The sequence below is a fragment of the Phytophthora parasitica genome (assembly GCF_000247585.1).
Source record: "Phytophthora parasitica INRA-310 unplaced genomic scaffold supercont2.3, whole genome shotgun sequence".
In the NCBI taxonomy this organism is placed as follows: Eukaryota; Oomycota; class Peronosporomycetes; order Peronosporales; family Peronosporaceae; genus Phytophthora; species Phytophthora nicotianae.
Window position 1 is genome coordinate 946,281 of NW_008648989.1, and position 10,790 is coordinate 957,070.

Here is a 10,790-nt window from a genome sequence, read left to right on the forward strand (position 1 = left end):
AACATTCACTGGGTTATTGGGTTATGAATGTTGCTCCTGGCCGACACAAGCAACATTCACCTGGGTAATTCTAAGTGTGTAGAGGAAATTTAGTATAGGAGGTAATTATAACAACCTTTGTATGGTGAAGAAATTACATCTCTAGACTAAATTCAAAGGGAATATTTGGCTTAGAAAATCCATGTGACTCGCTGATATCACAGGCACATCGAGTCATACAGTAAAACGCCGACACAAAGAGAGTACAAGCCTTTTTTCTTAGTATTAGAAATAAATAAAGAGAGTTTTTTAGGCAGAATCACACCTCTGCTAAAACTCTGGATATAAAATCCAGAGAATTGTCATTGTGACTAAAATTTGCATCATGTTTGCAGTTGCCTGCACATAGAAAACGACTACTATACATACTGGAAGAAATGACCACGCTCAGAAGCAGGTGAAACTATGGAGAAGTTCACCGCGAAAAAAAAGCTTTGTGAAAGCCGTTATACTGGAGATGAAAGTGAAGATGAAGCGTATATGGTTAGAGCACTTGCAAATCAGTCCGTGTGTTGAAGTTGGAAAGTAAGCATTGGTATTTAGATTCTGAAGCCACTAGCCATATCACTAATCAAAGAATTGACTTTGATTACTTACTCCACCCGTGGGGGGTTGGCGGAGAAAATTGAGTGAATGTGGCCGAAGTTGGTTATAAAATTGAAAATGCAGACAGTGTGTGGGAGATGCGCCATAGAAAAGAAAAAATATTTGCTTTAACAATGCGTATTTTGAGTGGCACGTAATTTTGACTGAAACATTTTTTTTAGAACAAAACAGAAATAGATCCTGTTGCATTCACAATAAAAAAAAAAGTGTCTTTTCATACTGTGAACAGACACTTTATATTATTTTTATTTTGTAGGAATCGTGCTGTTGTTCTTTTGGCAGGATGTCGTATTTCCAAGGTGGTGACTTTGTGGAGCTCTTGAGTGCGCAGGGCAAGTCTCCTGCTGCTGCGTGGAAGCTACAGGGTAAAATCTCCAAGACATTCGATAAAGGTATCAAGGGCAACGCGTTCTCGCTTGACGGTAACGCTGAAACCAAGATGCAGTTACCAAAAACGATGTCTTCTTCGCTGGCTTTGGCTCAAAGGTTTGTCATTTTGCAGCTTCTGGTGCCTTTCACGCGATCTTTCTCCGTGGAAATCTGCTTTTCGGACTTCCAGAAGGTACGTCGCCGCTTCGTAGTGGCATCAGCTTTTCGAGATACAGCTCGAACGGCGTTACATGTCCAGCTTCCTCTCAATGTACCTCGAGATCAGTGGATGAACCTCGTGTTCGATCTTCAAACGTTATCCGAGGTGCACTTCCCAGACTCTGGTTATCGATCGATGGAGTCGATCTGCATTAGCGGTAGTTGTCGGCTCAAGCGCATTTTCACAATGAAGGACGCTCCTACTCCATCGCGAGGTTCGCAAGTTGTCAAGCACGCGGATATCAGTGATATTCCGCGGCAGTTTGTGTTCTCAGCGACACAAAAAGGAGCTAGTGGGGCCATACCCATTCCGACGCAGTATTTCGCACTAGAAGAATCAAATATCGGTAGTATCTGTGGAGTGGCTGTCACTGCTAAGAGCGAAAAAACATCTACGCATCGCAGTCGAACAGCCCCTGTTGAGTGCGCAAAAGGAGTGCGAATAGCACGCCCGGTGACAGGACCAGATCAACCAAAAACAATGGCATCGCCACAGTCGACGGCTCCATCTAATACCAATGTGAAGTCGAGGGGTTCAGGGCATCAGCGTTTGAGTACACCAGCTAGAGTGAATACAGCAGGCAGCAAACTTCGGCGACCACAGTCGAAGCTCGGAAAGGTGATCGTTGCGCAACCGCATTTGAGAGACGATGCACCTCGATCTGTAGAACTTAATGCGGCTACCAGCTCTGATGAGCTTACCGTGGAATCCCCATCTCTAGAACTTCATGTGGATACCAGCTCTGATGAGCTTACCAGGGAAAAGGAGCATTGTTTTGTAGTGCCTGATAGAGTATCAGCTACTCAAGTTAACAAACCGTGTGAGAATAAGACAGAGGACATCAAGTTTACAACTTCTCCGGTGCGAGAGCAGTCGAGTCCTCCAAACAGTGGGCATCCCAGTGTGAAGGAATCTCCTCAAGCAAAAGACGTGCAACTGGATGGGAAAACCCTGCGCGAATCCATCATGGGAGAAATACAGCGAAAGATTGCGAGCTTGGAAGCGGATGATGAACGAGCAGATCAACGCGATCGAGAGCTGTTCTTGCGTCACACGTCACTACATAGTGGAGAATGGCACCTTCAGCGGCTCAGTCGTGAAGATTTATACAGTGACGGGCATAATTCAGCGGATCAAACATTTCAAGACAAGGGACCCTGCATGGACGAGGAAGAGGAAGCAGATGACTTGGATCTCGATCTCCGGGGTGATATGACTGGGCTTTCGATGGACTTGTAAGTTCTGTATTACGTATCTATCATGAATTATCTGCATTATGTATTGAATGTCCCGATTAATATGACAGAACAAGTGAGCTTAGTGCCAGCGGTGAGCATGACCTCGAACATGATGATGATGACGAGAGTACACGCCCAGCAGAGTCGCATACAGACGAAGAAAAGCCCGAGAGCGACAACGGAAGCAGTGACTCACACGACGATGATCGTGGCGATGATTCGAGCTTCGATTTCGGTAGGTTTTCGATCGATACCCGCCTTGTTTCGCGTACTCTTACCTTTACCTGTGCGTTACCATGAATCCAGAGGATCTTGTAGAAGCTGCCGAGTCGATCGATGCCCGTGATGAAGACGAGGAGAAACACGCAGATACCTTATCTTCCCCGCAAAGATCAATACGATTGCCAAGCAATCACAATCCGAGACTTGACAGTTCCCACGACAAGCAACCTGTTCGTGAAAAACGACGTGGACCTCCAGTGCCTCCAAGAAGAATAAAGCCAATAGTGTCACCACTGATTAAATCTCCTCGACCGGAGTCCCCAGAACGATCCGTCAAGCCATCGTGTCCAATTGAGCTATCGTCATCTTTCTCTTCTCGTCGACTGCAGAGTCTGCTGGAGTCGACAGATTGGACAGCCGAACTCAATGCACAAGCGTCCAGTGATCCTCCATCCAGCCATTCGAGCTCAAAGTCCAGCTCACGACGATCAGCGCAGAAGCCATCGCAGACCACGTCGAGTTCGTCCATTGAGCTAGTGTATGACCCAATTTTGCGTTGCTACTACGACCCAGTCGCCAACAAATACTACGCATTAGCGAAATAAAGTCTAAGTTTTTTAACGAAAATCTGCCAAAGATTTAATAACCTCTTTGTCTGATCACCCGTCATCTGTCCCAAGCAGCATATTGGTGACGCTGCGGCGTGATCGCGGCGATACCTGCTCCTCCGGGATTGTACTCTGTGTTAGAGTGTCGCGTTGCCGCCGTACACCGAGGTCTCTAATTACGTCCTTGATCATGTGTGGTTTAAAGTCTTCAGAAAGTGACGCCCAGAACTCGCGATTCGCAAGTAAACAGCGGTACGCCGTAGTGTTGACATTGACAAGGATTTGCGCCCAAACGCTGAAGAGCGGCGAAACAATGAAGTCGGCAAAACCGACCTGCATCTTTTTGATTACGATCGTGTCTCGGTCCATGAAGGGCGAGACGGGGAGTCCAAGCTGCTTCTCCATATCTCCCTGTATGAAAAACTCTTCCACCACTCGATCGGTCCAGCGCAACATTGTCTCGCGCTCTTTGGCTGGGTTAGAGACATCACAAGTGTGAAGAATCATTTTGAGTAACAGCTTCTTGTCGCCTATATTCTTCACCAATACAGCACCTTCGTCTAAAGCAGCCGATAAAATGTTAGTCTTGAATAGTGCGACGTCTTCGAAGTGCTTTGCCATGTCCGTTGCTAAAACCATCTGAATGATCATATCACGCGCGTACTTGAAGTCGTCTGGCGCTAGATGGCCCAGTACATTGAGATCCGCATTCTTCATCACCAAGAAAGACTGAGCCACATGATAGTTTTCCAGCACTGCATGGTCGTTATATCGCAGTGCAATATCGGACGCTGTTGAGATGTGGAAGCCGTTGTTAAAGCCATCATGCATGAAGTCGTGGACTCCTGCAGCGATGAGGGATATAGCACGATCGAGAGGACGCAAATATGGCTGCAGTTCTGGCTGGGTGAGGAAATAGTGCACACTCTGCATCACATCGGCCGCGTGGATGGCATTGTGATAGGGATTTGTGGCGATATATCCGCGTTGGATCTCTAATAGGAAGTTCACGAGTAAGCTGCTCTCAATATTTAAAGCTTGACAAGGTGCGTCACAGAGAAGATGGTGGCCGATGTAACTCAATGCGTTCCCACCCGATACAATGTGCACTCGGAACACGTCAAAGTTCCAGGAATTTAAACCTTGAAGCAGATTCTGCAACTCAAAATCGGATGCTGAGTCCAAAACTGGAAGAAGGTCGCGCATTGTTGCTCCTCGATTTGAATGAGAGAGCGAGCGTTCATGGTGGTGTCGATGGGGTGACGAGGATTTGGATTCGCGACCATCCGAGCTGCCACTAACACCATCATTGACGCCCTCCCCTTCAGAGCACGAGCTACCGACGGATGAGCGTCGACGCTTACGATTCGGATCATTCTCATCGTCTTCAGCAGTAGCATCGGGCAGTACTTTGTTCATGTCATTTCCTCGAAGCATCTCACCACGTAACCAGTTCTGGGTATCGTCATCGACTCCTTCCACTGCCAATAATTCCTCATTGGCGTCGTACAGTCTGTTATTCTTGATAGTGTCGATAGCAAAGTCCAGTCCATCCCTCAACGACGGACGGATGGCTGGATGGAACCTCAGTTCGTTTAAAATCCGCAATACCTGTTCGACGGGCGACGTGATGGCTCCCTTGTTTAAATGCATGAGGTTCATGGACTTGGATCTCTGTTTCACTCTCTCAAACACCACCAAAACTCTCAGTACACGCAGAATCACGCGTAGTCTTAGAATCTTTACTACAACCGTGGATGTGGTCCCCATGGCGGCTACAACGCCCAGTACGAAGCTGACGACGATCACCAGGGCGTCAAACAGTGCCCATACATCTTTCAAATAGTGCAATCCGTAGGCAAACACTTTGAGTAAGATCTCCAAAAGTAAAATGGAGCCCACAGTGATGTCCGTCACGTCAATCGCCAGTTTGTATGACGACAGCGTGTCGTCCGCCATGGTGAGCTGCACCGTCACAAAGACGCCGTAGAACAGCACGATCATGACGAAGAATAGCTCGACGCTTAATTGCCGCATGAACTCGCCTACCGCCAAGCGAACGCGGTGCATTGAACGCACGTGCGTTGCGCCGCTCTGTCTCCGTGTGGCGAGGTCATTGCCCCCAGCGCCGCGTCGCTTGCGTGTGTGTCCTTCTGCACTTGAATGTGCATGGGCGGCGTTATCTGCGGGCGCCACGGCGCGTGACCGGCGCTCGCCATACGGAGAGCGACGTAGGAATCGTGAAAAGGTCTGGCGCTTGGGTCTACAGGCGCTGGACGGCGGATGAGCCGGGGCCGACGGTGGAGGCACGGACGGCGACGACTCGCCCGACATGGAGGCCGTACTCGAGTGTTAGTTGAAGGTCTCAACTTGAGACAACGACGCCTATGGCTCGGACGGAATGCGATGCAGTTGCAGCAGAGTTGAAGGCGTTGCGGAAGTTGCTGTCTTGTTGGAGAGCTATTGATAGCAATGACGAGCTATTGATAGTTGCGCACGAAGAGGCGCAAAAAGAACTTTTGCTTCCAAAGGGCGCCGAAACTCTGATGCAGCATGGAGCATGACATAATACAGGTTTCGTGTGTTTTTGCTTGAAGTTGACCAGCGCCAAGCGCACGCGTGATTGATCGGCTTCTGCGGGCTCTCTGGTGCTTCATGGTGGGGCTTGGAGCAGGTTGGTTGGCAATGCATTTGCGATGTCACGATTCATGACGCTTGTCCATCTAGCAGTCTTAGTGATGCTGCAGCCAGCAGCTGGGGGTGAAACCCTGACGATTGTGTTGACACCTCTGTGGATAACGCCTTCCGCCACGCTTGCAGCGCTTGCCACGGAAGACACGACGTTGCTTTATGATGGACATGCCAGTCAATGCGTAGCACAGGCCTGGTCTTCAGCCTAGTACAGTAGGCTGAAGACCGCGATCCTTTTGGCAGTTGAGCGAACGTTTCACCGGGAGCAAATCCGATTGAAAGGCAACTTGTGCCCTTTTGTGGTGATGCCACGCAAAACATCGGCAAGTCGGGCAAAATGGATGCAAAGTAGGCGTCTTCGCCGACGTCGATGCCGATGCAGTCACTGTGACGCGAAAGATATCGCTCAACTTGACCCGCCTTTCCGTCTCGTGGCGCTGAGAGGAGCAAAGCACGGCCGAGGTAGTCATAGTCATTGCACAGTTCGTCCGGCGAGCGGTGCAATGGCTATGACTAGGCGAGATAGCGTCTTCTAAGCTTTTTCCGAGAGTGCTTCGGCCGTCCGTCGCAAGGACAAGGTATCATCCGCCGCGAATCTCGTCCGAAATGGTCTGCATTTTGTGACGGCTTCCATATTTCTGTTGACCAAACCGCGGGGCCTGGTCCCTTGTCGCACTTGGCTTTTGTATGCAACAACGGAGTCATAACCGGAAAGAAGAAAAAAGGACCCACGCATACAAATCGCGAGTCAGTCCTCACTCCCGCAACTTCAAAGCGAGCAGCAGCAAGCGAAATCCCACGAGGTCTCGAGCTCTCCCGCCCTTCCTACGCCTTGGTCACCCGTTCGGGGTTTGCCACGCACATAGGAAGTCCCTGTCACCATGCACCGCACGCGTCACTCGTCGCTGGACTATTTGGGCGGCGGCGCGTCCTCGCAGGAAGAATGGTCCGAGTTCCTGTCAACGAGCATGATGGCGTTGTCCACGGCCGACTCAAATGCGTCTCCAGCGTCTCCCACGCGCCGTCACCAGCACCATCCAGGTGCCGATATCTCCGTGGGTCGTCGTCAGGTCAAACCGCGCGGTATGTCCTTGAATGAGGCGATGTCTCCTCTACCGACCGACGCTTGGCGTCCTCTGGGGCGGCGCGTGGCGTCTCCACCGCCTTCTTCCAGCTCTCCAGACTCGCCGTCGCCACCTTCGTCAGCTGACAACCAGGTGGACCATTTCCGCCCTGTAGACCCCCAAGTTACAGTCATGTCAACATCCTCGTCGACGTTTGGGCGACTTGGAAGTAGCTCCTCGCTTCGAGAGTCTGGAGACGCCATGCTTAAACACTCAGCGAGTTTCCGTGGTGTCGTGAGCTCTTGTCTATCGTCTCCAGGTTCGTCCATCTACGGCTCTTCGTCAGATGAAGAGCAGCTACAACAGGAAGGGAATTCTCCGCTGTCTAACCAATTGGACACGAGTTCTGTGCCAGGCCCACCGCCTGTGGATCCGTCCTATGCTGAATCTTGTCTTCCAGTGCTTTCACAGCTGCCACGTCCACCGAGAAGCATCAGTGTGGACAGTGGCAGTGGAGCTCGTGGCAGCTCGTTGGTTCATGTGAAATCCCCAGTGCTTGGCAACAGGAAGGACGCACAGACGTGGCAACTGCAAGATGAAGAGTTCTTGATGACGTCGCCACGTTTCGGTTCGTCGCTGGGGAACAGGGACGTTGGACAAGTCGATCTGCTCCGTGGAAACAGTACGGGCTCCCTGCTTTCCACGTACGTTGCTCTACTTGTTAGTCAAGTAGGTGGATTTAATGCTGATGTGAGTGCTTTTTTGGATATGGCTACAGTGAGGCGAGCAATCAGTATGAGGGGGACTACCAGGGTCACCCAAGGTAAGAACTTAGCGGGAGTACATGTATATGCTTCTTCTTTTTATCGTAACGATGTTGTTACCGTTTGATTCTTTTAGGCTAACAAAGGATTCGCGAGCTTCATCGGTGGATTTCACTTTGGGACGCTCGCGTGAGGTGAATCCGCCACTACCTCCAGCAACTGAGCCATTGCAACGCTTACGTGCGCGATCGTTCTCGTACTCGCCAGCGTATGGCTCCTCCGGGTACAACCCATTTAATGGCAACAAGCAGTATGGCCCTCCACCGCACATGCACCAGCCGGCGATGGGGCAAGAATTCCCGCAGACTCTTCGCAACTTCCACTCAGCAAGTGGCATGATGCCTGGTCAGCCACAGCCACCACCGACAGGAGTTCGCCCACCGCGTGTCAGTATCCCGACGGATTCTCCCATGCACCAATACCAGGTTCGTTTACTTATCTCCCTGTTCAGTGTGTCTAGATCACTAATGATAATATTTTTTTTTTCATTTTAGTATGGACCCCCGATACCGTATCGCCGGTACTCCGATGCATTCGCAATGCCGCCGTATCCGGACTCGTACACTGGTGAGCAACAGGAAAACCAATCGCGTCAGAGTAATACGGGTCGCGGTATGCGTTCGTACAGTATGGAGTACGGCAATTATCCGACATCCCGTCAAGTGCGTAGCCAGTCGATGGAGGGACCACAACTCTTCGCTTCGGCGCCACCGATGGAGTACCCTCCATCTTTAAGTCGTAGTAACTCTGCTGGCGTTGGCTTCGATTGGCCACGCAGCCGTATGGATCCAGCGCCCCCTTTACCCCCTGATGTTCGTCCTGGCACTGGAAACGGCGCTTCCCACTTCCCACCGCCACCACCTGAAGCATATTATGACGTGGAGTTTAAACGGGGTCGACAGGAAGTCTTTGCTGGTCGTGCATCCTACAAACCTGGCGAATACGTTAAGGTATGTATGTGCATTGCAGGTTTAAGAAGTGTGTCTGTGCTAATATGACTTTACCTTAGGTGGAGGCAGACCGTGGAGAGGATATTGGTCGGATCGTGCAACGCACCACAGACATTTCGAAGGTTGGGTCGGACTCTGGAAGCCCTAGAGAAGAATCTATGACGCGTAGCAAGCGCCATGACCTCCCGACCAAGAAGATTATTTGTGTAGCAAGCCAACGCGAATGCGAGATGCTGAACGAGCAAGTAAGGGAAGCTTGTATTTTTGAAGTGGTATTGTGCATGTGATGCTAAAATCTGTGTAACTGCTGCAGCGTAAAGAGGAACACGAGGTGTTTGAAGTGTGCAAGAGCAAAGTGCGTCAGCGTCTCCTTCCTATGAATGTGATCGACGCGGAGTATCAGTTCGACCGTCACAAGCTGACGTTCTTCTTCGAAGCCGATCGGTATGGTGCTCAACTCTCGCATTGGTGGTATGCTTTATTTTTTTTTTTAATTATTTTGTATTTTCCATAGCCGCATCGACTTCCGAGAGCTCGTGCGTGATCTCTTCGCTATCTACAAGACGCGCATTTGGCTACAACAAGTCGTCCCTTCCGGGAAGAAGGCGGGGAATGAACCCGAGGCCAACTAACTGCCCTGAAGGCAGCATCATCTGACTGAGAGGTGAGCTATAATCTCTCTCGCTTCGGCAACACACGTATTTCATCCGCCTCAGCCTGGGTGGTCCGCCGCGAGATCGGAATGCGACGACCTCAAGACCGGACCATACATAGAACTACAAGAGAGTGGCAGGTGGTCAACCTACAAGAAGCAAGGCACCCCCCAAAAGACAACCCGAAAAACAGTGCAGCGAGATATGCAGGGAGAGGACATTTTAGATGGCGATTTAGACGGAATATGTTAGAACTGGTGACGTTCGCGCGCAATAGAATGCTTTTGCTTCAGCCCGCGGTAAATGATTCAAAATATGATGGAAATCTTCGCATCGTTGAGCCCCCGACCACCAAGAAAACTTTTGACTGGACGCATTTTTCTATTTACTAGTCTTAATCTGTCTAGGTGTTGACCAATGCCGACCATTTCTCTTCCGTGCTAGTTCATTCATCCGCCCGAGAAACTGTCGACACCTTCGGCTAACTTTTCCATTGAAAAACAACGGACAAACGGCCCTTCACTGGTGGGTGCCGGTCATTTCAGGAATATCAAGACTTGTGTGATGAGAGATGAGCTGCGTGAGTTTGATGAAGGCCGTGGGGAGACCTTAAACCATGGAAGTTCGAGTTTAAGTGAAGCCACGGCGGGTCAAGGTCGTTATGTGGTGCCCTTCACCATGTCACGAGAGGAAGAAGCCGTCGGGATGGAACTGGCACGGTCTCAGTTGGCACAGTTGATGAACGAGTGTGCTACGTCAAGTACTGACCATTCATGGACACGAGTCAAGTCTCGGAAGTCAACGGGGGTTGTTCTATGGGAGAAACGATCCATGAAAGCTAAACGAGAGTCTAAGCGGAAGATATGGGGGGCGATACCTAGCACGTCTGTAATAGGTGTAGATGAAGATCATGGACCAGTGACGTACAGTGTTCGCAGTAGCACGACTGTGAGTGCACCATTGGATACGGTGCTTAAGACTCTGGATGCGTCGGTGGCAACAGCACATCGGTCGTTCACCAGAATCATCTACGGTAACCTCGTAGCTGACACGTCCGTACTATACCATAGCTCGACGCCCTGCACCGATTTCCTGGCCGAGAACGAAAACGACAGCTTTGAAACACTCGCTGTTCGCTGGTTTGTGTGTCGATGCAGTAACCCAATGGTCTCCGACTGCGACTTATGTCTTCAGGAGTATACGAAGCGATACTCAATTGACGAGGTAGCCATGAACGGCGATCACTACAACAATAACAAGTGTGAAGATGACGATATAAGCAGTGACAACTACGAAGGTCTACACC

General features: G+C 50.2%; 5 protein-coding genes across 8 annotated transcripts in view; 3 read left to right on the forward strand and 2 right to left on the reverse strand.

Annotated features, from left to right (window-relative positions):
- Positions 1-928: 928 nt before the first annotated feature.
- On the forward strand, positions 929-3,299 carry PPTG_01455 (hypothetical protein; the record flags this gene model as incomplete). Its single annotated transcript, XM_008894764.1, has 3 exons — positions 929-2,469; positions 2,541-2,707; positions 2,779-3,299. 3 exons carry the CDS (start codon positions 929-931, stop codon positions 3,297-3,299), a joined length of 2,229 nt encoding a protein of 742 aa, XP_008893012.1.
- PPTG_01456 (hypothetical protein) lies at positions 3,265-5,826 on the reverse strand. The gene has a single exon (XM_008894765.1). It carries the CDS (start codon positions 5,634-5,636, stop codon positions 3,354-3,356), a length of 2,283 nt encoding a protein of 760 aa, XP_008893013.1. The 5' UTR covers positions 5,637-5,826; the 3' UTR covers positions 3,265-3,353.
- Positions 5,693-6,667, reverse strand: PPTG_21059 (hypothetical protein). Its single transcript, XM_008895512.1, has one exon. The coding sequence runs from the start codon at positions 6,312-6,314 to the stop codon at positions 6,009-6,011; it is 306 nt and encodes a 101-aa protein (XP_008893760.1). The 5' UTR covers positions 6,315-6,667; the 3' UTR covers positions 5,693-6,008.
- On the forward strand, positions 6,645-10,031 carry PPTG_01457 (hypothetical protein). Of its 4 annotated transcripts, XM_008894766.1 has the most exons (7): positions 6,645-7,761; positions 7,836-7,880; positions 7,958-8,306; positions 8,376-8,831; positions 8,891-9,076; positions 9,145-9,275; positions 9,346-10,031. In XM_008894766.1, exons 1-7 carry the CDS (start codon positions 6,875-6,877, stop codon positions 9,461-9,463), a joined length of 2,172 nt encoding a protein of 723 aa, XP_008893014.1. In that variant the 5' UTR covers positions 6,645-6,874; the 3' UTR covers positions 9,464-10,031. The 4 variants fall into 4 exon arrangements, with proteins under 4 accessions (XP_008893014.1, XP_008893017.1, XP_008893015.1 ...); XM_008894769.1 differs by having other exon boundaries at positions 8,891-9,275; XM_008894767.1 differs by having other exon boundaries at positions 9,145-10,031.
- PPTG_21060 (hypothetical protein) overlaps positions 9,876-10,790 on the forward strand; it is a 6,712-nt gene continuing 5,797 nt past the window's right edge. The window contains exon 1 of the mRNA XM_008895513.1: positions 9,876-10,781. Within this exon, the coding sequence (XP_008893761.1) occupies positions 10,049-10,781 (733 nt within the window). The 5' untranslated portion in view covers positions 9,876-10,048. The remainder of the gene's footprint in view (positions 10,782-10,790) is intronic.

Bases quoted from the DNA above. Each gene is read 5' to 3' on its own strand.
- PPTG_01457 (XM_008894766.1), top strand. From the start codon at position 6,875: ATGCACCGCACGCGTCACTCGTCGCTGGACTATTTGGGCGGCGGCGCG. The intron at 7,762-7,835 runs GTACGTTGCTCT...ATATGGCTACAG, and splicing joins ACGGGCTCCCTGCTTTCCAC to TGAGGCGAGCAATCAGTATG. The intron at 9,077-9,144 runs GTAAGGGAAGCT...TAACTGCTGCAG, and splicing joins GCGAGATGCTGAACGAGCAA to CGTAAAGAGGAACACGAGGT.
- PPTG_21059 (XM_008895512.1), bottom strand. From the start codon at position 6,314: ATGTTTTGCGTGGCATCACCACAAAAGGGCACAAGTTGCCTTTCAATC.
- PPTG_01456 (XM_008894765.1), bottom strand. From the start codon at position 5,636: ATGTCGGGCGAGTCGTCGCCGTCCGTGCCTCCACCGTCGGCCCCGGCT.